The sequence below is a fragment of the Adiantum capillus-veneris genome, chromosome 23, assembly GCF_014529385.1.
Source record: "Adiantum capillus-veneris isolate H3 chromosome 23, ASM1452938v2, whole genome shotgun sequence".
Classification (NCBI taxonomy): domain Eukaryota; kingdom Viridiplantae; phylum Streptophyta; class Polypodiopsida; order Polypodiales; family Pteridaceae; genus Adiantum; species Adiantum capillus-veneris.
The window spans coordinates 74,352,249-74,378,314 of NC_140953.1; the positions used below are offsets into that span (position 1 = coordinate 74,352,249).

The window sequence follows — 26,066 nt, forward strand, 5'->3', positions numbered from 1 at the left end:
ATTAACAAGCACAGGTTTAGGCTTCTGTATTGTCTTTTATATGCTCCATTGTGTATTCAAACAATGGTTACTCAAAACTAGAAAGACATGGCAGGTTGCTGTTTCCTTGTTTTCACGAGCTAATGGAGAAGGGGTACTAATTATTTGTGTTTTTGTGGGACAGATAGCAGCAATGCGGAGAGAAGTGAATGCGAGTTCCAATGTGCTGGAGAAGGTGGTGGAACTTGCGTCTTGTGAGCTAACTGGCACGGGGCATGATAGCCATCCATATACCATAGCCCCTCAAACAGATGCATCTCTGCCTGCACAGCGGTAAATTCACTTTATGTGGTTTTTCCTTCATATATACACAAGAAGTTTTGGACAAATTCTCACAATAATTCCCACATTGTGACTTACCTCAACATGATGAGCTTCTGGGAGGGAGGCACTGCATACCTAGCTAGGTACAATGGGGGGGACTGGTGGTCCTCTGCCCCAAATCGTACCTAGCTAGGTATTCGGTGCCTCTCGAGCAAAAGCTCATGACGTTATGCATCGTATTAAAAACACTGAAAAGGACTCCATTTTCCTACAGGGGAAATATCTAAATCTTCTTGTGCATGTGCCACTAGTAGCCTTGTTTTTTGTTCCCCTCTGATCTTGACATGACATGCTAATTTGCTTAGGGTCTCGGATGCATTATGGGCCGAGATGAGCAATCTTCGGGCAGCTGATGAGGCCGTGGCCAAGCGCTGGAGAATGACAGAAGACCTTAACAAGTCACTACCAGCATGCTGTGATGAATATAACTGGAGCGGAGAAGAACAGTAGTGACAATAATATATGTTACATCCCTTCTGTTGTTTACATGTTATTATATTGGAAGAGTGTGTTTCAACTAAAAGCTATCACAATTAGCTACATAATATGAAGTCTTGCCTCAACACCAATTTATGACGGGCGGGCGGAAGATGGAGTAATGATCCACAACATTCAACCACCATACAAACCACGAGGGCTGATCCCCCATGGGCCTCTTTTTGTTCCTAGAAACTAAACCCGGCCTAAAAGTAAACATGGATCGGCCGATAGTCCATGTTTACTTCTAATGAGTGCAACACCCATCCTACGGACAAAAAAGGGCCTTAGAACACACAGACTCTCTCTCTCTCTCTCTCTCTCTCTCTCTCTCTCTCTCTCTCTCTCTAGGGCTTTGATTGTGCGCGTTTTGTGAGGATGTAGAAGCGAAGAGCGCCTACCACGTGTCAAATGTATAAAGCTCCCTACTTTTAGGGCATTCAACGTTCTTTACTATATAGTTAGATAGTAAGGTAAAATGGCTAAGACAGTCCATAGTTACCTATTTCTTCGTAGACTTGAAATTTTTATTTGGCAACCCAAGAGCTTACAATAGTAGCTTTAGCTTGTAAAACCGGTTAAAATTGCCATTAATGTGATAGTCTTCAAAGGGTTACTACGAACATTTGATTTTATTTATCTCTTGTTTTCAGTTCTCATTGATGAAATGGGTGTTAGCAAGTTTCTTGAAGACACAACACATGCTTCCAAATCATGTGGAGAAAGAACATGCTAACAAATTGTCTAGGTTTACAGTGTGGACACACATATTTGGGTGCAATAAGACATAGTGATTGTGGGCGTGTATATGTAGTTGCAAGCCCTGGAAAATGACAGAAGGCCTTAACAAGTCACCACGATGTCCACTAGGAAATATGTTAGATAGCACATGCGAACAAAATAAGAGATTTATTATTAGGTACATTTACAAACAAATGTACTCACATAAAGGGTTTTTTAATTGAGAAAGTTGAAATTTTCATACATAAGGGTTAGTTTTTTTACAAAAATTCACACATGAAGGGCACATACAATACTTCAAAATATACGGGTAAGGGATTATTTAAATACCTCTTGTTTGCACATGTTATACATGCAATTTTTACGGAGTGGACTCCTCGAGATAAGTCACGGCCAACACGCTGTGATAGTGTATCTGGAGCGGAGAACAACAATAGTAAAAGTGATAATTTATGTTCGATCCCTTCTGTTGCTTACATGTTATTATATTGGAGCAATGTGCTTCAACTAAAAGCTATCATAATTAGCTACATAATATGAATCTTTCCTCTACACCAATTATATAGTAACACCTCCAGTAATGGGCGGGCGGGCGGGCAGGCTGGCTGGTGAAATAGGGAGTAATGATCCAACCACCACACAAACCCCAAGGGTTGATCCCCCTTGGGCCTCTTTTTTTTCCTAGAAACTAATCTCGTCCTAAAAGTAAATATGACCCGGCCGGTACTCCATGGTTACTTCTAACGAGTGCAACACCCATCCCTACATACAGAAAAGGGTCTTAGAACTCTCTCTCTCTCTCTCTCTCTCTCTCTCTCTCTCTCTCTCTCTCTCTCTCTCTAGGCCAAAGGCTCTGGTTGCGCGCGTTTTGTGAGGCTCTAGGAGCGAAGAGCACCTACCACGTGTCAAATGTATAAAGCTCCCTAATTTTAGGGCATTCAACGTTCTTTACTAAGTTAGATATCAAGATAAAAAGGTTGAGACACTCCATGGTTACCTATTTGTTCGAAGGCTCTTTAAATTTTTATTCAGCAACCAAAGAGCTTAGAATAGTAGATTTAGCTTGTAAGCTATTAATATTGCCATTAATGTGGCAAACTTCAAAAGGTTACTATGTCTATCTAATTTTGCAACCTTGTCAAATTAGAGGGTATCTCATGAGATACCCTCCAAAAACTAAAGTAAAAGGAAAGTGCAGTGACATGGAGAGAGAGAGAGAGAGAGAGAGAGAGAGAGAGAGACCGCATGTCACCAGGTCCTTGAGAGGCAACGATTTTTCTTTTTTGTAGGTATCGCACAGGCGAGGAGTTTTGTCTCGTGCAATTGAGCCACTGGTGGACGTGGCGTGTGTGTATGTGTGTCTCGCAATCGAGCGACGAGATCTGCATGCAAGGCTCAGGGTAGGGGACTACATGTGATTGCAGAGGGAGTTAGGGGGAAGTAGAGGCGAGGATGAAATTAGAAGGCAAGCAGGTGTTGGGCGGGGGGGTGTGAGTGTGTGTAGGGATAGAAGGTCCAACATGTTCGTGTTGACACTCGTGCCATGACAGCATGCCGAGAGAGAGAAATGGGGAGCAAGCTTTGTAGGAAGTTGCTCAATGCGTAACAGACACATCATCTTGTGGCGCTTTCGGCTCTGTCTGTCTGTCTCTCTCCCTCTCTCTCTCTCTCTGTTTGTGTGTGTGTGTGTTTCTATGACACACACATAGTACTGTTGGTGAGAGAAGAGGGATATGTATATGGGTTGTGGCAAGTGCGAAGAGCATCAATGGATGCATTAATAGAGAGGGAGGTAGAGATCCAAAAGCAAAGAGAGAGAATCACTTTGCAAGGGAGGCCAACTAGTCTCTCTCTCTCTCTCTCTCTCTCTCTCTCTCTCTCTCTCTCTCTCTCTCGCATACATGCTTGGATTGCTCGTTTTTCTACTGCCCATATCCACTCGCTGGCCGCACATATTTCCTGTCTTGAGTGTTGTCCATGTCTCTCTCTTGCACATATTTGTTGTGTGTTGAGCTAGGTGGGAGGGGATGGTGGGAGCAAGCTTGCGCAGAGGAAGACAAAGAGCGAAGGTCAATGGGTGGAGCAGCTAGGGTAAGGATGACTGCACCGCAGGAACAAAGGCAAATAGGCAAGGCTTCACTTTGCCGTAACTGGGAAAATGAATCTCACAAACTAATTAATTAATGGAAGCAAAATAGACCCACTATGAACATATTCTAACAATGTTACTATGGACATTTGATTTTATCTTTCTCCTACTTTCAATTCTCACTGATGAAATGGGTGTTAGCAAGTTTCTTGAAGACACAACACATGCTTCCAAATCATGTGGATAAATAGCATGCTAGCAAATTGTCTAGGTCTATAGTGTCGACACACATATTTGGGTGCAAGAAGACATAGTGATTCTGGGAATGTATATGTGGGTGCAAGAAGACATAGACGTAGCTACATGGCATATAGCTGAATGTAAGGACATGGGTCCTATGGGCAAGGCCACCGGCATGGCTGGACAGTGTGTACGTTAGGGGGAGGCTATAAGATAGCACGGTTGGGTGGAGAGTAGCACACACATTACCACCGCCCTTTCACTGGCATCCGAACTATTTTTGGGAAGAGGCTAAAAGTGGCTTGGCATGTGCATGCGACGCCCTGCTTCTCCCCCACGTTCCACAGACAATGACGTCTCCGTTGTGTAGCAAAAAGAAGACAGACACAGTTTCCTATTCCTGGAGAGATCGCGAGGCGACCCGTCCACGCCCTCCACAACAGGTGACCAAGGCAAACTCGACCGACAACTCGACGGCACCGAAGGCTTCCATGGGCTTCGTTGGTTGTGCACGTAGGAAGGTCCGCTTAACCCTTGCATGAAGGAAGGTTTGAACCCACCCCATGAGGATAAGAGGCCAACACTTTACCATCAAGCTATTGGTCCTTGTTGTGTACAAGGAAAGATAGTCTACTTGTGTTGAAAGGAAAACTAGAAAGAAAGGGAAAGCTTCAAACTTCAAGGAAGTAGCTTTACCCTTCCTTTTCACTTCTTGAAGGAAGGCAAGTTTTCCTCCAAAAATCATTTTTTCCTCAAGGAGGTAGCTTCAAAGTGAAGAAAAGCCTTCACAAAAACGACGAGTTTTTGTGAAGAATCATCAACGGTGTTCTTACAAGGAACGACAAGTGAAGCGCTCAACTTCCCACAAGGCAAGGTTCACATGCAATGCAAATTGCGAAGCATACAAAACACAAAGACTTCAATTTCTCAAGGTACAAATTGTCGTTTCTTTTTCTCTCTTTGCATTAGTGCGTGTTTACCATGGCCAGTGAGGATATCCCACCTACACACGTTTGATTTTGAGCACGTAGATCAAAATTAGGGCACCATGGGTGCTGCTCACACTAATATGTATGATGATGATGATCTAGGAGATCGTGGGCTTGTAGATATTGCTTCTTTCAAGACTTTGAACATCGCCAAAGTGTACTTGAAAGAAACCTCTCTGCACTCAATGCAAATGTTACCAATCTTACAGAGTTACTTGTGAAATTTATGAATTCACAGACAACTCAAGGAGCCACAAGTGGCATGGTTCAAGGGAACCAAGCTCGCACGACTCAAGGAGTCAAGAGACAAGTGTTGCAGAAGATGCAGAAGGTAGCAATGCATTACTTAAGAATATCACCATTCTTGAGTTTCACGGAGAAGAGCGTGATCGCAACAAGGATGCGGTCAATACGTTCTTACACAAATGGAGTGATATTCATAGATTGAGACACACCCCGGATATAAAGACGGCTGTGGAAACAAGTCTATCTCTTAAAGGCAAGCCCATTAGATGCTCGTCCTCCGTCTTGGGCTGCGTTTCAAGCTTCTTTCTCCAAAGAGTTTTTGGACTCCAATGAAGAAGATAAGAATTGGTTAGCATGGGATGCATGCCGCATGTCTGGCCTCTCTCTCACACAATACCTTTCAAAGTATCGAGAAATCATATTAAAACTAGAAGGTCTAGATGAATTCCAAAAGATACAGGGTTTTAATAGGGGTTTTGACAAAGACTATCGTCTTCATGTCAAGACCCAACATCCAAAAACTTTGGAAGAAGCCATTAGTCATGCACAAAGATATGATGATGACCAAGAGAGGAAAGGAAATGTTCCCTACTCTAAGAATACTTTTGCTAAGAGAAATGTTGCTAAGAGCCACGAGGTAGATCTCCCACACGTTCCAAGAGGAACAAGAGACAATCTACCTCTCCACGCCCACAAGAGGCTAAGAAGCCTAAGCAATCACGAGATACTCCGCGTGGGTCTCTCAGCACTGCTGATTTTGAGCGTGCAAAGAAACACAATTTGTGTTTGAGATGTCTTTCGGACCAACATAACAAGAAAGATTGTCCTCTTTTGCAAGCAAAGAAAAGGCCATGCACACAGTGCAACGCTTCACATTAGATTCATCTCCTTGTGTGCCTGCTTCAATGTGGCAGTCCACCTTTGGCCCCCATGATTTGGTTCGCATGCATGGCACTATTAACAGACAAAGTGTTAATAGCTACGAGATCACGCGTTGTATGCTAAGCAACGCAAGTGCGATTTCTTTAAAACAGAGATACATTAACTCGGTCATGTGATCTCTTATTCTGGCAACAAGATGGACACTGACAAGGTCGCTGCCATTCTTCGATGGCCACATCCCAACACGATTGAGGAGCTTCAAATATTTTTAGGCATGGCTAGATTTTATAGACAATATATCCGTGACTATGCCAAAATCACTGTTCCTATGACGGATCAAGTTAAAGCAAAAGGTAAGATCTTTTCTTCGGAAGAAGCCCAAAAACACGGTTTCGAACAACTCAAGGTAGCTATAGCCACTGCTTCGACCGTAGCAATCGTTGACCCACTTAAGCCGTTTGTGGTAGAGACTGATGCTAGTGATAAAGCCATTGGTGCGGTACTTCTCCAGGAGGAAAGACCTATAGTCCATTAGGAGAAATATGAACCTTGCATGGGCCTTGTAAGGAATCCTAATTTTTAGGGATTAAGGCTAATGTTGTGTGGGGTTTAGGGGGAAAGGGCATTGAAGAAGGTAGTTTTGAGTAGGCTTTTCCAGCCTTTTTTTTAGACAAATGTAGGATGTGGATCTAAAGGGTTACTTTCTCTCTCTAGCTTTTTTTAAAGTGAAGGAAGATTTTACGAGTTACCCGAAGAAGGTGACACACTTTACTTTTTTCTTTGGTATTATTCTTATCATAGACTCTGAAGTTTAAGGTCTTAGCACTATTTATTTTGTAGTGCTTGGCACAAAAGTCGCTTTTGTGCTGAAACTCGATGAGTGTCAAATAGTGAAAGGCCGAAGGTTAGAGAGGCTAAGTGTCACTCTAATGAATGAGGCCCTTCTGCAAACCAAGCGAAGGGATTCAGTCGAGCCATCTCCCACCCCATCTTTTAGCGTGCAATCAGAGAAAGACATTTGGTGGTTGGGTGCTATTGAGGTGCCCAAAGAGACCAATGGAGTACTTTCATGGATTTTTGAGAGAACTCCATGGATCACAGAAGTAATACACTCCCAAATTGCAGGTCAGAAGTTGGAGATTGAGGGTTTTGGTAGTTATGATGTGGAGTGGCACTTAGGTGGGGATTTGAAGACCATAAAGTGTTTGCTTGGCTGCAAACAGGGGACTTCTTCTTTCATGCCTTGTCCATTTTGCACTCGAGGGTACAAACCTAATGGAAAAAAATCACATAAGAGCACTGCAAAGGCCGGTTCCATGCTTCCATAACAAGGGCATGGAGAACAAGGGTTAGATTGTCGTGATGTCGGAGATGAAGGTAGAGAATGGGAAGCGTCTATTATGAGATGTCCCATGCTCAATGCCCCAGACCATGATCAAAAGGACCACGATTGGAATCTAATCTTTTGATTTTCTCTATCGAATGTACATTTTTGTACATTACACGCATTCATGCGCATTTTTGATAGGCTATTGAAGCTCCACATTGACTATGCTTTCACAATGAAACCGTTGGAAAAGTCCCAGGAAGCGATCGAAAGAGTGGAGGTACTCTTGAATTCCATTGGCTGTCACGGTGGAAATGTGTCTATCGTTGCTGCAAAGAACACAGGGGAGGCCCATGAAATTGCTCAACAAGTGTCAATGAGTGGACAAAAAGCTAGACACTTTTTGAAGAAAGTTTCCCAAGGAAAGCAAAGTCGATATGATGCTCAAAACAGCTCCAACCAGCAGGTAGGTAACCTTTGGGAGCTTTGGAAGGAGTTATGCAAAGCTACTACCGACAATGTTTCAAATGGCGAGCTTGCAAACAAGCGCAAGCAAGTTTGGGCACATTTTGATAAAATGGTCAAGCTTATGGGCCTTAACAGCACAACAGAAGAACAACGCCAATCATTTCAAGAAGCCTTGGCGGATTTTACCAAGGTCTTCACCCTTTCTTGGGGTGAAAATAACATTACACATTACATGGTAAGTCATTTTACATGGTGTATTTATTACAAGGGATTGTTTTTATTTAATAATGTGGATCGTTTACTCATGTGAACATTATATCTTGTTTGCGCATGGTGCATTTTTTATGCACAAGTATGGATCGCTTGAAATTTTTAGCACTCAAGGCATGGAGAAGTCCCATTATCGAGCAAGGGGAGTGTACTTCAAAAATACTCGACATGGTGGTGGAATGGTGCAATCCAATTATTTGGAGGAGATGTTCAATTGGTTTTTTCGCACAACATTTGCTCGTAAGCTCACAATGGAGCGTGCGCGACAATCCAAGATTGCTATTGAAGTGCGAAAATGGAGTCGTCAAGAGCATAGCAACAAGTGGCAAATGTCGCAAGGTCCCACCAAGCATGCTGCATGGCGGCGATGCAGAGTGCGACAAGGATCAAAGTGGATACTGCACGAGTCACTAAACGTGAATGCAGGGTCCAACTCTTAGCGACATGTTTATTTAAAAAATAATACTTTTAAAAAAAAATTAGTGTGAACAGGGCCCTTTTTAAATGGGCCCTTATAAATATTGCATGCTCTCATAAACCACTCCATTAGGGAATTTCGAAGGTCATTTGGAGGGCCTTCTAAGAAAATGTATTTTTTGCACTCTCTAGAAAAAATGGCAAATAATAGAGCTAGGTCTTTCATAGTAAAAGTTCAAAAAGTGTACTTTAAGTAGATTCCTTACTCTTCTGAACATTCGTTCGTAGTGATTGAGGGATAATCCTCTTTTCAGTTGCATTGAATGAACCTCGTCAATATGGAGGGAATGAGGCTAACATGGAGGGACGAAGGCACAGTATCTTTTTCCCTTCGCCGCATCACCTTACGGCCAGCTAGGAAAAAGGAAAAATTTGATAGGTCCCTGTCCATTGACTCTTCAATTATGTCATGCCGCAAATGCTGAAGACTGCGTAGCTCCCTTATTGTAACCACCAACAGTAGGCCATGCTCTTTATCAATCACTTCCACATCCACAGCAGGATTATCTTCCAAACCTGCAGAAACCTGGTCCATAGGAATGTACTTACCATTGAGCATTTGTGATCGCATATACCAAAACGAGAGTAACAGTGATTGGCTTGCAATCATGTACTTGACAACTAGAGTATCAAGCGCGACCTCGCACCGTAAACCAATCTCTTCCTTTACATACCATCCTCTGTCAAGAAGTTTGTCACAGGATGACTGCTGAAATGACTTGCACATGAACATAGTTTTCGTAACACGGATGTTGTAGCTATGAAACAACTCTATGAAGAGTGCAACAGGACAAAAGTTTGCAATTCTAACCAGTTTGGTGGGAATAGAGCTACGTAGAGACCTCTGTATATCCTTGTAGAGCTTACTTCGCATTGCCTCCACCATTGTTTCCTCAGGAACTGGCCAGTCCACAGTGTTCGAATCGATTGGTAGAGGCACTTTCACCAACATGCCATTCTTATTCCCTGAGATGAGTTGGTAGAAGTGGTCATAAAAAAATATTCCCTCATCAGCCAGTCTTTTGCTGCTCCTCCCTGAATACTGTAGAGAACCAATGTGGGCATGAACAACATGGAAGAGGCCTATTATGCACTCCACAGGCTCCCATTGCTCATAAGAAGAGGGATAAACATCTGCAATATATATAAGAAGAGTTAAACTAAGAGTATCAATAAGTAAAAATGACAAATCTAATGTAATTGAGCTGTGAAGAATGGAGACATTGCTCATAACAAGCGGGAGAAACATTGCAAAATATATAAGAAAAGTTATAATGAGAGTATCAATAAGTTCACATGTCAAGAGTACTTACAATTGCAACGTGGTTGATGTATATCTGATACATTTCCACCGTTTGCTATCACCTCTGGATGGGTAAACACATGCTAAACAAGAACTTCCTTTACAGATCTTTTGCCGATTTCAACTTTGAAATCCAACACTCTGGCCTTCCATGCTGAGCGGTAAACGTTGATACCACTAGACCTCTTGGGTCTTCTTGGTTGCATGAGGACCCATGAACCTTTGTTTATCCTTTGTCCAACCCATTGGTTTTCTGCACTTATTGAAGTTGATATTGTAATTGAGGATATGCTACTACTTGGCCTTCTAGGCAAAGTGCAGCTGTTGGTTGTTGGTGTGAGAGACAGTAAACACCTGGAGCTTCTTGGGCGAGAAGACGTGGAAGCCATAGCTCTCAGAGAAAAGCTTTAGTGGAGGGAGATTCACTTTGAAAGCATTCTAATGGAGAGAAAGTGTTTTAGAATTCCAATATCTTGTGCAGGCTTAATGGTCACCCTCCAGTACGTTAATGACCATAAGAGAATATTAGAAGTGGGACACATGCAAGCACCTAAAAGCTCGGTAAAAGGAAGGAAATTACGATACTACAATCCTAGATTCGTGAAAGTTTTATGCTATTTTCCTAGTTTTTGAGTCTTTCCACGTACTTTCCTACGTAACGTAGCTTTCGTGCTCATTGGACGCGCTCTATTTTTCTCTCTCTTCATATGGCCCTCCAAATAACCTCTGAAATTTCCTAATGATTTCTTAAGAACGGGTGAGCTCTTACCAACGAAATGGCGCGCACCAAACAAACCGTGAAAGAGCATCCGCCTGCCAACAAAAACACCCTCCAAGGATGTGAGAAGCCGTCATGGCTTAAAGGCACAAGAAAACGGCCACGAACGCCTAGCCGTTCCAGGAACTCATCTGGTAGTGGGCATGGTGGTAGGGCACGAGAGTCATCGAGGACTGTTGAATCTCCACCTCCTCAAGATATAACACCTAGAAGGAGAATGAAGCAACGTGCCCAACGCTGGAGAGAAGAAGAGGACCAACAAACAACAGAGTCCGACAGGGAGCAGCCGTGACGCCACCAATCACAAGCAGGACCATCCAGGACTCGGGTGGTCCATACAGACACTGAATCAGAGAGTGAGCCACCATGGCTGCGAGAAAAAATACCGCGCACACACCGGGTGGCCGTTGGGGGGAAGACATTGCTTGGAGGCCAGGGAGCTCTCCCCACACGACAAGATCGGCAGCCAAGGGAAGAGGAAGAATCAGAAGAGGCTGCAGAACCAGCCCCTAAGCATGTAAACATGCGCAAGTCTAAGTTTTTCAAGAAGCCTAAACGCCGCCCGCCAGCAAATGTACAAGTGCCCCCAAGACAACCGCAGCGGCGTGCAAGGGCATTTGCAGAAATCCGCCACTACCAAAAGACAACGGAGCTTTTGATTCGACACGCCCCCTTTGCTCGCACTGTGAAGGAGGTGCTTCAAAGCTATGGAAATCAGTATAGAATGCAAGCAATAGCGCTAGAGGCTATTCAAGAAGCTGCAGAGGCCCACATCATTTCAGTGTTGGAAGATACAAACCTATGCGCCATACATGCAAAGCAAGTGACAATACAGCCAAAAGATATACAGCTTGCACGTCGATTGCGACGAGACTTCGAGCATTAGCCGAAGTTACCCCTCTTTTTGTATTGCACACCCTTATCTTTGTAATGATTTGACTTTCCAATGACAATATGCTCAACAGTTGTGTCTACTGTGTCTATTATCTTTGTAATGAAATGACTTTGTAATTTCAAGTTTTGTATGTAATTTCAATCAATTTCAGTAAATTTGTGCTTTTTAAGTACCCTTGGGGGTAGATAAGCCTAGAAGGGACAAAAAAAAGCCTGGCCACAAGGGCGCGCAAATGGCCCATCCATCAGTTTTGGATGGGCCATTTGCGCGTCGTTGTGGCCAGGCTTTTTTTTGCCCCTTGTAGGCTTATCTACCCCTAAGGGTACTTACAAAGCACAAATTTACTAAAACCTACTGGTTTTGCAACATTATTTTACATGGATCCTTGTGGACACCCTTTTTTGGCCATTTCAAGCTTTGAATTCCGTATAGGATATCAAAAAAAAAAACACATTGTGAAACCAAGTGTCTATGCAACATTTATTTGGAGATTTCAAATGTCCAATGTAATTGGACTTTTTGGTGCAGGGGTGTACTAGGTAGAGCTAAAGCAGGTGATAGTGTGCTGGAAACTTCATTTCATAATTGATTTCACCTTTTCTAGTGTCCTTGAGTGTGAACATATGCTGAAATTGCCATAGAAAGGGTGCATCTAAATTAATGATGCAAAACCAATTCATTTCAATAAATTTGTGCTTTGTAAGTATCTTAGGGGGTAGATAAGCCTACCAGGGGCAAAATAAAGGCTGGCCACAAGGGCGCGCAAATGACCCATCCAAAACTGATGGATGGGCCATTTGCGCGCCCTTGTGGCCAGGCTTTTTTTGGCCCTTGGTAGGCTTATCTACCCCCTAGGGAACATAAAATACCTAAATTTACTGAAATTGACTGAAATTACATACAGAACTTGAAATTGCAAAGTCACTAATCAAAACAATTTTCATATCACCAATTGAAACAATTTTCAAGATTGACAAATCACATTCAAAAGAATTTGCAAGATAGAGAGACAATTTCAAATATTTTTTATTACTTCCAAAACGGTGATTTTACATCATGTATCTGAGGAGTTCATAATTTTTTTGACCATTTCCTGGCGCCTATTTTGCGCGTAAGGCAACTCCCTAGTCAAGAGGGACTGCGCTATGGCCTTTGGGTCAGTTGAGCCAATGGAAGCCTGTATCCCTATCTGGGCAAGCACTTTACCACGAAAGCCAGTACCAAACGCTGTGTATACAAGGGATCTACGGGTGAAAGCATGGAATGGTGGCTCAAATAGCTGTGTCCATGGACACCTACTATCAAAATTTTTGGCCTACAATTAGACATGAATTTCACATAAAATTTCTATCATGATATATGTCAATGGATAGCTCTTAAAGAATAAAATATAGAAGTGCAATCACTTATAAATTTTATTTAGTTTGTATTCTTTTTTCCACAAGATTGTTTTTGTGATATGCTATCTAATAGCTTAAATATCATTCCACCTATTCATGCTTTCACCCCTACGCACTAGGAACACTTGATGCGCAGTTTGAGCAATGGTGCTCAAACACAAAAACTTGCTCAAAGCTTTTAACGACCAAGTCATAAAATGAGCTTGGGGAGTAAATTCATTATGGATAATGGCCACATTGCCAGGGGGGAGTTGTCCTAGGTAATGCGCAAGGGAAGCTTGAGGTCCAAAGCCCATCCGCTTGCCACCCGTCCTTGCAGCAAAATCATCAACCTCCACGACATCCTGTCATAAACCGATGAAGGTTGAGAAAAAAGACAATGAAGGATAAAATAGTAACATGAAATTTAGGATACAGTTTACCTCCTGCTCCTCGTCGTCCTCCTCCCTGTTGCCCTTCGCATCCAAGTCAATGCTCCCATGCACCACAGATACGACCTTTGGATCATCAGATGGGAAGTTGCATAATGGCATAGGCATCCTAGCAGCCTCAACCTTGGCTTGCGTGGCTTGGAATTCTTCATCAGCCACGTGCAACTGCTCTGCTTCCAGGACCTCCGCACATACGACTACAATAGTGTCAACAACAGAGTTTCCATCTGGCAAGATCTTTCTTTCTAGGACATCTGGCGTATTGTCTAAGGGACATTTGGTGCTGTTGCATAGCACGCTCAAGCATTCATCCATGTGCAGGACAAATGCTTTCTCCAAATCATGCAGGAACACATACTCCTCCCCATCCACTAACATTGAGGAGAAGCGGCTGATTTCTACGTCTGGGATAGCCACATCCGTCAGTGGTAGTGGCTCTAGAGTGTCACTAGGGCCAGCCGCAACTATGGATTTCTCAACCACTTCCTCAAGACCCCTAGGGTACTCGAGCCGGTGTGCCTTTCCTTCCGCTGTGCAGGGTTCATGGGGATAACCTGCTGCTCCTTGGTGTCCTTGATAAAGGACCCAACCTGAAGGTGTGGTAAGTGAAGCTCCTCCAAATCAAGTTCCTCGCTCACCAAGAAGATAAATGTTACGAGCCAAGAAAGGTACTCCACCCCCAACTTGCGCTTCTTGAGCGCTGACACCCCTGAGGCTTGCTCGTCCAAGTAATGGCCTGCATCGGTTACAATTTCTTGGAATCGTTGCAACCGCTTGGAGAATATGCGATCACCTTTGTGTATATAGCGCAAAAGATCGCAAGGCACCCAGATCCCTACATGTGGGGGGATAGATACATAATTTTTTATGATGTGTTCCTCTATGAACGCAAAAATCTCGGCAAATGCATCCATGTGAAGGGCAACTGTGGCATCAAGGTCAGGGAGACGAGTAAAAAAAGGTGTGGAGGTCCAACTTCCCTTTGTATTTGGTGTCCTCGAGGAAGAGGATGAAGCGTGACAAAGGGGTGGATGTGGCTGCAGATGCAGAGGCTGTGGAAGCATCCATGTCTAGCCTATGGTGTAGATAGAGAGTGAAGGAGCTCAAGAGTTGCAAAAGTGAAAATAGTGAATGAGTTAGGTGGCCCCCCTTTTATAATGGACCCTTTTTTTAAGACATTTAAAAAAAAGGCACTTTCACCAAAAAATGATTTCTCATCCCAATGCAAAAAATTATATTCAAAGGCATGATTTGCCGAAGCAAATCATGTTGATTACAGCGGGGATCAGTTTGAAAATTGCAAGGGTTACAAAGTTATAAGATCGATAGCATAGTTCCATCCATCCCTAGTCCTCCTCGACCTTCAATTTGTCTTCCATTCTCTTCCCAATCTGCGGACATTCATTACAATAAGCATCCAATGATCGACAAACCATGATGTATTGAAAATGTGGTGGAAGGATTCTCACCTTGTGACCTTGTAAACGAAATTGTGCTTGTTGAAGGGCCTCAAAACCCATAATAACCAAATGTTCTCGAACATTACTGAGAGTCCAATGCTTGTTCACTTGGACTGCCTCCAAAGCATTGTTGGACATCTTCACTGCAATGTCAAAGCTTGCAATAGCGCCGTCTACACTCTGTAAGGGAGTCCACACTCCAACGATCATAGTGAAATCGTATGTACAAGGAGGTGCGGGATTTCAAATAACGCATTCCAATACCTGAAGCTCCAACCTTACAACGGTACCGGTCTCCGTTGTGCATGCCCTCCACAAAACCCCAGTCCTCTTCTAAAAGCCTTCCTAATTCCTCGTAATGCGCATCTTTACATACAAGCATTGTGGTAGTCTCCACAAACCCAAACTCTTTAAAAATGTGCACAAAACAATGAATAGGCAAACACCAACTCAAGCCCACAGACCTAGAAGCTTTAGAGTATTTCAAAGAGTTTTGGACATCCATTATCATCTTTTGCTTGAAAGATGCTACCGACCACAAATCTGGCACCGGCCACTCCATACTTAACAAGGAAGTTACTTTGATGGGTTCAAGCATTCCAAACGCTTGTGTAGAAGTAGGGACAATATAGGAGTGAGAATAGAAGAAAATCCTTTTTTAAACGAGTTTGGTTGGGCAAAGATGTGGGAATATTATTGCTCCAATATCCGCATGTATAGCATGAATGTGCCGGAGAGACTATGTAGTGGCTGCTCCTCCACCAACGTGGATGGAAATATGACTATAAATGCATGACAAATCTTAAGTATGAATCCATAATAACATTACACTGTGATTTCACACCTAGCTTTGTATTCTCAAAACATGTACTTACAATGCGTTGGAAATCGAGGTGGTTGTTGCGATGGTTGCAACCAAGGAGAGGTTGGAAAAGGGGTTCTACAGAGAGAAAATCACTTTTTGCCTAAGAACTACTTTTGGGGGAGCTCTGGATAGCAAAAAAAGATTTTTCAAAAGTTTTTTAAAAATTTTGAATTTTAGGGTTTTTGGGTGCACGTTTTGACTTTTTAAGGTCAAAAAATACTTTTTTGACCATAAAATAGTTTTAGGGGGGTTTTAAGAAGATGAAATTTGAGTTTTGAAAATTTTGAAAAGTTTCAAATTTTTGGGATTTTTTTAAAACCGGATAAAAAAGGAGGGAAGTTGGAGGTTCTATATGGCCCACCCACCCCCCCCCCCACCCCCCCCTACCCCCGCCCCCCCACCTTCTCACTAGGTAAGAGCCCATTTAAGAAGTGTAAGACTACTTTGTCCCTCTACATTTTTGAGGGCATAGAGTGTGTTTACCACCCTCTTCTCATTGGTTGGCCTCTAATTAACCTTAATTCCAAAGGGCTCTTAGAGGGTTCATATTTTTCCTAATGCTTTGAAAGTAAAAAGTTAGATAGAGCTCAACAGAATTATTCTGTCTATGAGAGATAGCTCTATGCCATAATTCACGCTTTACGAAAGTGGAGACACTATTTATATGGTGCCGAGTTTGAAGTAGTTTTTGACCATGAGAGTATCAAATGGTTTACTACTCAAACAGACTTGAAGGGCCGTAAAGCTAGATGGGCAGAAATCCTTCAAGATTATGATTGTAAGCTACGATATCGCAAGGGGCGATATAATGTAGTAGTGGATGCACTAAGTCGGATGCCTCAGATTAATTCACTTGCTTTCACGGAACTAAAGAGTGGATTTTTGGCGTCATTACGTGGCAAGTGTGCACAAGATCACTCATATGCTAAAGTGTGGAGTGCAGTTTTAAAAAGGGATCCCTCACACTCACATGTCTCTGAACAACCAGATCAACATGTCTCTGCACGCGCAAATAGAAACTCCAACACACAGAGCTCCACCCCTACTCAGGAAGAGCTTAAGCGATGGAAGAAATTTTCCATTGATGATGGCTACTTACTCCACAAAGGTAGAGTATGTGTGCCAAAGGACTCAAACACTAGGTGCCAAATCTTATTTGAGTGTCACGATATTCCAAGTGCTAGTCATCCAAGTATCCGTAAGACGTATGCCTTAGTTTGACGGCAATTTTATTGGTCGGGCTTACATCATGATGTTAAAGAGTACGTACTAAACTACCAACAGTGCCAAGTTAATAAGGCAGAGCGCCTCAAGGTAGGTGGCCTTTTACATCCTTTAGAGATTCCACAAGGTAAGTAAGAGAGTATCTCTATGGATTTTGTAGTAGGACTACCTACTACAAATCGTGGCCATGATGCCATTTGGGTAATTGTAGACCGTCTCACAAAGATGGGTCGATTCATTTCCACTAAGACTATGGTTAAGACACTAAAATTAGCACGGCTATTTGTAGAGCATATATATAAACTCTATGGTCTTCAGGTAGTATCATTAGTGACAGAGATCGAAAGTTCGATAATCACTTCTAGAGAGTTGAGTTTCAAAAGTTGAAAACTAAACTTAATCTAAGTACGACTGATCATCCAAAAACAAATGGTCAAACAGAAAGAATTACTCAAGTGCTAGAGGATATGCTACGAGCAATCGTTAGCAAGAAGCAAACCAATTGGGAAGACTACTTACCTATATTGGAATTTGCTTATAATAGTTCAAAGCATGTGACTACAGGGTTTAGTCCATTTATGCTTTTGTATGGATTTCAACGTAGATCACTCGTTACAGTGGGGTTGGCTAAGGAGAAGATACAACAAGCGAAGGATTTTCTCCAAGACCATTTTGACATGCTTCGAGTTGCTCGACAGAATGTTAAGCAAGCTCAAGATCGATATAAGAAGTACGCAGATGAGCATCGACGTCTTGCTACTTTCGAAGAAGGAGACAAGGTTTTCCTCAAAGTTCTGGAGCATTCAGAAAGTCTGAAGACGGGAAAAATTGCTAAACTTTCACCACGCTATTGTGGACCGTTGAACATTCTCAAACATATAGGTCAAGTGGCCTATAAGTTAGCTCTTCTAGAGCACTCACGAGTTCATCCTGTTTTCCATGTTAGCCGTTTATGAAAACAGCTAGGACAGAATGATAATATCATTGAAACAAGTGTGCTGGTTGACCTTATCGAACCGCCAAGCATTCCTCATGAGCCTGAAAAGATTTTGGATTTTCATGAGCTTCGCACCAGATATCATGTCAGACGACATGTGTTGGTAAAATGGCTAGATAGACCTGAAGAAGGTTCTACATGGGAGAATGTCTCCGCACTTAAGAAACATTTTCCTACATTCGTTTTCGAGGACGAAAACGATTCTGCAAGGGGGGGGGTAATGTAAGGACATGGGTCCTATGGGCAATTCCACCGGCATGGCCGGACAGTGTGTACGCTAGGGGGAGGTTATAAGATAGCACGGTTGGGTGGAGACTAGCACACGCATTACCACCGCCCTTTCACTAAATGTTTTCTTTCCATTAGCTTCCTTTGATGGTCTTGCTCTACGTGACTAGACCATCACGCTAGTTGAGTACATGTGGATGCGAGTATAAGAAGACATAGAAGCGCCTACATGGCCTATAGTTTAATATTTTCTATCCACTAGCCTCCTCTTTGAGGTGCTTGCTCTACACGACCATCATTCTATAGTAAAGTACATACATGAAACCATGGTGAAGGAAACCTGTAAGGACATGGGTCCTATGGGAAAGGCCACTGGCACGGCCGGACAGTGTGTACGCTAGGGGAAGGCTATAAGATAGCACGGTTGGCTGAAGACTAACACACGCATTACCACCGTCCTTTCACTGGTATCCAAGCTATTTTTGGAAAAGGGAAAAAGAAGGTTGCATGTGCATGCGAGGAGCGACGCGCTGCTTCTCTCCCACGATCTGCAGACAGTGATGTCTCTGTTGTGCAACAAAAAGAAGGCAGGCACAGTTTCTAGTGCCCAAAGACAGACAACAAAAGCGACCGTGCTAGCGCCTTACCTATGCCCTCCACAATGGACGACCAAGGCAAACTCAATCGGCAACTCTACGGAATAGAGACTCCCAAGGTTTTCCGTTGGCACCGTTAGTTGCGTGCATAGGCAGGCCCGCTAAACCCTTGCATGAAGGAGGGTTGAACCCACCCCATGAGGGTAAGAGGCTAACACTTTACCATCAAGCTATTGAACCTTGTTGTGTATAACAAGGAAAGATAGCATACTTGTGTTGAGAAAAAAGTTAGAAGGAAACGGAAAGCTTCAAACTTCAAGGAAGTAGTTTCACCCTTCCTTTTTACTTCTTGGAGGAAGGCAAGTTTTCCTCCAAAAATTCTTTTTTCTTCAAAGTTAGAAGGAAACGGAAAGCTTCAAACTTCAAGGAAGTAGTTTCACCCTTCCTTTTTACTTCTTGGAGGAAGGCAAGTTTTCCTCCAAAAATTCTTTTTTCTTCAAAGAGGTAGCTTCAAAGTGAAAAAAAGCCTTCACAAAAAAGACGAGTTTTTGTAAAGAATCAACAAAGGTGTTCTTACGAGGAACGACACGTGAAGCGCTACAATCTACATAAGGCAAGGTTCACATGCAAGGCAAATCACGGAGCATAAAAACACAAAGACTTTAGTTTCACAAGGTACAATTCGATATTTTTTTCTCTCTCTTTACATTAGTGTATGTTTACTATGGCCAGTGAGGCTATCCCACCTACACACACTTTTGATTTTGAGCACGTAGATCAAATCAGGACACCACGGGTGTTGCTGACACTAATTTGTATGATGATGATGATCTAGGAGATCATGGCCTTGTAGATATGGTTGCTTTCAAGACTTTGGAAAATTGCCAAAGCGTACTTGAACGTAACCTCTCGGCACTCAATGCAAATGTTACAAATCTTATGAAGCTACTTGTGAAATTTATGAATTCATAGACGGCTAAAGGAGCCACAAGTGGCACGGTTCAAGGGAAGCAAGCACGCACGACTCAAGCAGTTCAAGAGACAAGTGCTTCAGAAGATGCAGAAGGTAGCAAAGCATTACTTAAGCATATCACCATTCTCGAGTTTCACGGGGAAGAGCATGATCGCAACAAGGATGCGGTCAATACGTTCTTACACAAATGGAGTGATATTCATCGATTGACACACACCCTGGATATAAAGACGGATATGGAAACAAGTTTATCTCTTAAAGTCAAGTCCTGTAAGTGGTAGATGACATTTTCAATAGATGCTCGTCCTCCTTCTTGGGCTGCATTTCAAGCTTTTTTCTCTAAAGTGTTTTTGGACTCCAATGAAGAAGATAAGGACTGGTTAGTATGGGATGCATGCCGCATGTCTGACCTCTCTTTCACACAGTACCTTTCAAAGTATCGAGAAATCATATTGAAACTAGAAGTTCTAGATGAATTCCAAAAGATACGGGGTTTTAATAGGGGTCTTGACAAAGACTATCGTCTTCATGTCAAGACCCAACATCCAAAAACTTTGGAAGAAGCCACTAGTCATGCCCAAAGATATGATGATAACCAAGAGAGAAAGGAAAATGTTCCCTACTCTAAGAATAATTTTGCTAAGAGCAATGTGGTTAAGAGCCAAGGGCAAGGTAGATCTCCCTACAAGTTCCAAGAGAAATAAGAGAATCTACCTCTCCACACCCACAAGAGGCTAAGAAGCCTAAGCAATCACAAGATACTCCACGTGGGTCTCTCAACAGTGCTGATTTTGAGCATGCAAAGAAACACAATTTGTGTTTTAGATGTCTTTTGGACCAACATAACAAGAAAGATTTTCCTCTTTTGCAAGGCAAAGAAAAGTCCATGCACACGGTGCAATGCCTCACACTAGATTCATCTTCTAAACATTATGTTGTAGAGGTTCTTCATATGGAAGAAAAGCACAAGTATTGTGTGCCTGCTTCAATGTGGCAGCCACACCTTTGGTCCCCATGATTTGATTCACATGCATGGCACTATTAACGGACAACGTGCTCACATTCTAGTGGATGATGGTGCAACTCATGACTTCTTGAACTATAAGCTAGTCAAGGAATTGAAGCTTACACAAACTCCTTGCCCTCACAAGTATGTGGTGAAGCAGATGTTTGGGAATGATAAAGAAGTATGGGACACGGTAGTTTAAGGGGTTGAGATTATTGTTCAAGGTCATACGATGAAACTTGACCTCCAAGTTATGAACATGGACCGTGCTGATGTAGTTTTAGGACGGGAGTGGCTGCATGGTTTAGGAAACACATTACACACTAGTTATGAATGCAACTCCTTATCCTTTATGGCCAATGGTAAACATGTGCTTTTCCTTGGTGAGAAAAATATACCACCTGCATCTCTTATATGTGCAACCGAGCTTTCTATTTTGCAGAAAGAAGATTTAATAGATGAAGTCTTTTTGTGTTATTGCTTGTCTCCAAGTCTTGTGAATTCTCAAGAGCAAAGTGCGGTGAATTAGTAATGGTATGCAAAGTGCAATGAATTCTAATGATAAGAAAAGTGTTAACAAATCTAACGAGCAAAGTGTGCTCAATTTTAATTCTATAGAGCAACGTGCAACTGTTGTAAAACAAACACTACAGGAATTACAACATTCTCCATCCCAACATAGCTCTAGTTTACTTTCTTCTTTTGCACGGAAAAAGCTGACTCACTTACTCACGGAGTATAGTGATGTATTCTCAAGTGATTTACTGTTGGGTTTACCCCCTACACGTGATGTGCAACATGGCATAGATGTCTTGCCAGGCACTAAACCGGTGAGTAAACCACCTTATCATATGAGTGCTAAAGAAGACAAGGGGCTTGAGAGTCAGTTGGTTGACTTCCTTGCCCGTGGTTTCATTAGACCTAGCACTTCGCCTTGGGAATCACCAATTCTATTAGTAAAAAAGAAAGATGGTACTATGTGCATGTGTGTAGATTATTGCGGATTAAATGCCATAACCATCAAGAACAAGTATCCTTTTCCTTGAGTGGATGAGTTGTTTGATCAACTCCATGAGGCAAGATACTATACAAAGATAGATCTTCGTTCAGGATACCACCAAGTGCGTATTCTTTTGCAAGATAATCTCCAAAACTGCCTTTAGAACACGGTTCAGACATTTTGAGTTTTTGATTTTGCCTTTTGGTCTAACCAATGCTCCAACTACATTTATGAAACTCATGGATATTTTCTTACATCCCTATCTTGGAAAATTTGTTGTGGTTTTCCTTGATGACATTATCATTCACAGTAAGACTGAAGATGAACACATAGAACACTTACAATTAGTGTTCGAACAGCTACGAGCTCACGCACTGTATGCTAAGCAAAGCAAGTGCGATTTCTTTAAAACAGAGATACATTAACTCGGTCATGTGATCTCTTCTTCTGGCATCAAAATGGACACTGACAAGGTCACTGCCATTCTTCGATGGCTACACCTCAACACGGTTGAGGAGCTTCAATATTTTTAGGCATGCCTGGATTTTATCGACAGTATATCCGTGATTATGCCAAAATCGTTGTTCTTATGACGGATCAACTTAAAGCAAAAGGTAAGACCTTTTCTTGGGAAGAAGCCCAAAAATGCAGTTTTGAATAGCTCAAGGTAGCTATAGCCACTACTCCCATCCTAGCAATCGTTGACCCACTTAAGCCGTTTGTGGTAGAGATTGATGCTAGTGATAAAGCAATTGGTGCGGTACTTCTACAAGAGGGCAGGCCTTTGAAAGTAAAAAGTTATATAGAGCTCAAAAAAATTATTTTGTCTATGAGAAAGAGCTCTACGCCATAATTCACGCTTTACTAAGTGGAGACACTATTTATATGGTGCCGAGTTTGAAGTAGTTTTTGACCATGAGAGTATCAAATGGTTTACTACTCAAACAAACATGAAGGGCCGTAAAGCTAGATGGGCCAAAATCCTTCAAGATTATGATTGTAAGCTACAATATCGCAAGGGACGATATAATGTAGTAGCGAATGCACTAAGTCGGATGCTTCAGATAAATTCACTTGCTTTCACGGAAATAAAGAGTGGAGTTTGGAGTCATTACATGGCAAGTGTGCACAAGATCAATCATATGCTAAAGTGTGGAGTGCGATGGAAGAATTTTTCCATTGATGATGGCTACTTACTCCACAAGGGTAGAGTATGTGTGCCAAAGGACTCAGACACTAGGCGCCAAATCCTATTTGAGTGTCATGATAGTCCAAGTGCTGGTCATCCAGGTATTCGTAAAACGTATGCCTTAGTTTGACGACAATTTTATTAGTCAAGCTTACATCATGATGTTCAAGAGTACGTACTAAACTGCCAACAGTGCCAAGTTAATAAGGCAGAGCGCCTCAAGGTAGATGGCCTTTTACGTCCTTTAGAGATTCCACAAGGTAAGTGGGAGAGTATCTCTATGGATTTTGTAGGACTATCTACTATAAATTGTGGCCATGATGCTATATGGGTAATTGTAGACTGTCTCACAAAGATGGGTCGATTCATTCCCACTAAGAATACGATTAAGACATCGGAATTAGCACGGCTATTTGTAGAGTATATATATAGACTCTACGAGCTTCTAGCTAGTATCATTAGTGACAGAGATCGAAAGTTCCATAATCACTTTTGGAGAGCTGTGTTTCAAAAGTTGGAAACTAAACTTAATCTGAGTACGGTCAAACCAAAAGAGTTAATCAAGTGCTAGAGGATATGCTACGAGTGTACGTTAGCAAGAAGAAAACCAATTGGGAAGACTACTTACCTATATTGAAATTTGCTTATAATAGTTCAAAGCATGTGACTACAGGGTTTAGTCCATTTATGCTTTTATATGGATTTCAACCTAGATCACCCGTTACGGTGGGATTGGCTAAGGAGAAGATACAACAAGCAAAGGATTTTTTCCATGACCATTTTGACATGCTTCGAGTTTCTCGACAGAATGTTAAGCAAGCTCAAGATCGATATAAGAAGTACCCAGATGAGCATCGTCGTCTTGCTACTTTCGAAGAAGGAGACAAGGTTTTCTCAGAGTTCTGGAGTATTCAGAAAGTCTGAAGACATGAAAAGCTGCTAGACTTTCACCATGCTATTGTGGACCGTTTACCATTCTCAAACTTATAGGTCAAGTGGCCTATAAGTTAGCTCTTCCAGAGCACTCACGAGCTCATCCTATTTTTCATGTTGGCCATTTACGAAAACAGCTAGGAGAGAATGATAATGTCATTGACACAGGTGTGTTAGTTGACCTTATCGAACTGCCAAGCATCCCTCATGAGCCCAAAAAGATTTTGGATTGTCATGAGCTTCCCACCAGATATCATGTCAGACAACAGGTGTTGGTAAACTAGCTAGATAGACCTGAAGAAGGTTTCTACATGGGAGATTGTCTCTGCACTTAAGAAACATTTTCCTACGTTCGTTTCTGAGGACGAAAAAAATTCTCCAAGGGGGAGGTGGTAATGTAAGGACATGGGTCCTACGGGCAAGGCCATCGGCCCGGCTGGACAGTGTGTACGCTAGGGGGAGGCTATAAGATAGCACGGTTGGGTGGCACCGTCCTTTCAAACCACTATAAGTCATTCAAGAGATATGGAATTCTTGCACCAATGCTTCAAAAGAATGAAATTTTAGTTTGTTATGTTTTAGTGAATGTCAGAATAGTGGTCACTCTAAATTAATCATTAGAGAAGACGGTGACATTGCCAAATAATACTATCGGTATCACAATTCAATTTGGTACATCGATCGAGATACATGTGATCTTATCAATGCCCTTTTAGAGTGATATGGATGCCATGTAGGTGTTATTACATACAAGTGTGCATTTTGACAAATTCTATAAAAGAAAATGGTGGCAGAGAAACATACCATGTACACAAGGCTTTGTAAAGAACATCAAAATACTAATTTAAAGATAAACCGAAGGAGCATAAGGCATTCGAAGCTCTCCCCATCATGAGAGAGAGAAAGAGAGAGAGAGAAACACACACACACACACACACACAGAGAATAGACATGAGATGCAACATAGATTTGGAGGTGGAAATCGGAATTATAATCACTAATTGGAACAATGAGAATCTACACGACGTGACTTTACAGCCAACATGCAATGCAAAGATGACATCATAGACTAAATCATATGATGACTTTTTTTTTCCAAAAAAAGATCCTTTCATTAGTTAACAAACTTGCCCAATGAACTACAAGTTGTCCCTATAGCAGAGGGCTACATTAGCAAATGGGGAGACTCCCCAAATGAAAAAAATGAATATATAGAAAGATGGCTAAATCAACAGATAGGTGGGGGGAACAACCACATTGGTTGTCGGTACTACCATCGAGATGCTCCTTGAACCGTGGTGAAGAAATGTCCAAGCCGCCACAATCTCAAAAAAGCCTCCCGGCGTTCTCGCATGAAGTTAGAGCTACCCTAGAGATGCTTGAACTGGCCCTTGAGTGTGTGGACTAGCTCTACCCAGAAGTCACGAGCAGTCTCCACTGCTGGGACAAGGCGAGCCTCGAAGATGCCAAAGCAATGGGTTCTCCAGATGTACCAGAGTGTCGGTCCCAGAGGAGCTCCAAACATCTCTCTCTATCACTGCTCCCCTCCTGAGGCCTGATCTCTGTGATCGGTTGAAGTATAGGCCTTCCATCCTGTATTAGAATCATCCTGATGACTGAAGCCATCTCGAACCAAAGTGTTGGGCCCGTAAAGGTGGACCAAGCAAAAAAACCCCAAGTGTACTGTTGGGCTGGAGAAAGCACAAGCAACAATCGCAAGATCCGAAGCCACACCTGTTGTGCCATGGGACAATCCCACACACAATGTTGTTGGGTCTCAAGTGAATGCCATAATGAAGGAGATTCCTCCTAATGGAGAGGAGAAGGGGGGCTATTTTCTACTATGGTGAGAGATCCAAACCAACCTGATAGCCTAGTTATTGTAAAAAGCCCTTGCGTGGCGACCACTCAGGAATAGGTGCATTGCTAACCCAGAAAGCCACTACATTTCTCTACTTGATCAATGCTCCTAATGTAGATAAAAAAAACCTAAGGGAATCCTCACACCTATGCAAGTTGACCTCTTGGCCCTCCAAAAACAAACCTAAGTCATCAGAAAACTCAGCGTCCAAGGGCCCCTCGCCCTGAATAGGAAGCTGCAAACCACATAGACCAGCCTCCTGTGATGTCAAAATTTGCCTCATCATATAAGAGAAACAAGAAGGGGGCAAGGTCAAGAGGTAAACTTTGGTGAACTGAATGTGAGAGAAAAAGGTGCT

The 26,066-nt window shown here is 42.4% G+C and overlaps 2 protein-coding genes and 1 long non-coding RNA gene across 5 annotated transcripts in view; 1 reads left to right on the plus strand and 2 right to left on the minus strand.

The window, feature by feature from the left end:
- The window catches only part of LOC147427992 (truncated transcription factor CAULIFLOWER D-like), a 16,880-nt gene extending 15,954 nt beyond the window's left edge, over positions 1–926 (plus strand). For both annotated transcript variants that reach the window (XM_086496560.1, XM_086496562.1), the window contains exons 7-8: positions 164–312; positions 669–926. In XM_086496560.1, coding sequence (XP_086352686.1) covers positions 164–312; positions 669–813 — 294 coding nt within the window. In that variant the 3' untranslated portion in view covers positions 814–926. The remainder of the gene's footprint in view (positions 1–163; positions 313–668) is intronic.
- Positions 927–2,023: 1,097 nt separating this feature from the next.
- Positions 2,024–26,066, minus strand: part of LOC147427993 (uncharacterized) — a 46,775-nt gene continuing 22,732 nt past the window's right edge. The window contains exon 5 of one of the 2 annotated variants that reach the window (XM_086496556.1): positions 2,024–2,343. In XM_086496556.1, coding sequence (XP_086352682.1) covers positions 2,281–2,343 — 63 coding nt within the window. In that variant the 3' untranslated portion in view covers positions 2,024–2,280. Of the gene's footprint in view, positions 2,344–9,640; positions 9,704–26,066 lie in introns of those variants that run through there. The other variant, XM_086496558.1, reaches the window with a different exon arrangement.
- On the minus strand, positions 13,274–16,040 carry LOC147427994 (uncharacterized). Its single transcript, XR_015186022.1, has 2 exons — positions 14,846–16,040; positions 13,274–14,767 (listed from the first exon to the last, which is right to left on the minus strand). It is a non-coding gene; the product is annotated as an uncharacterized LOC147427994 (long non-coding RNA).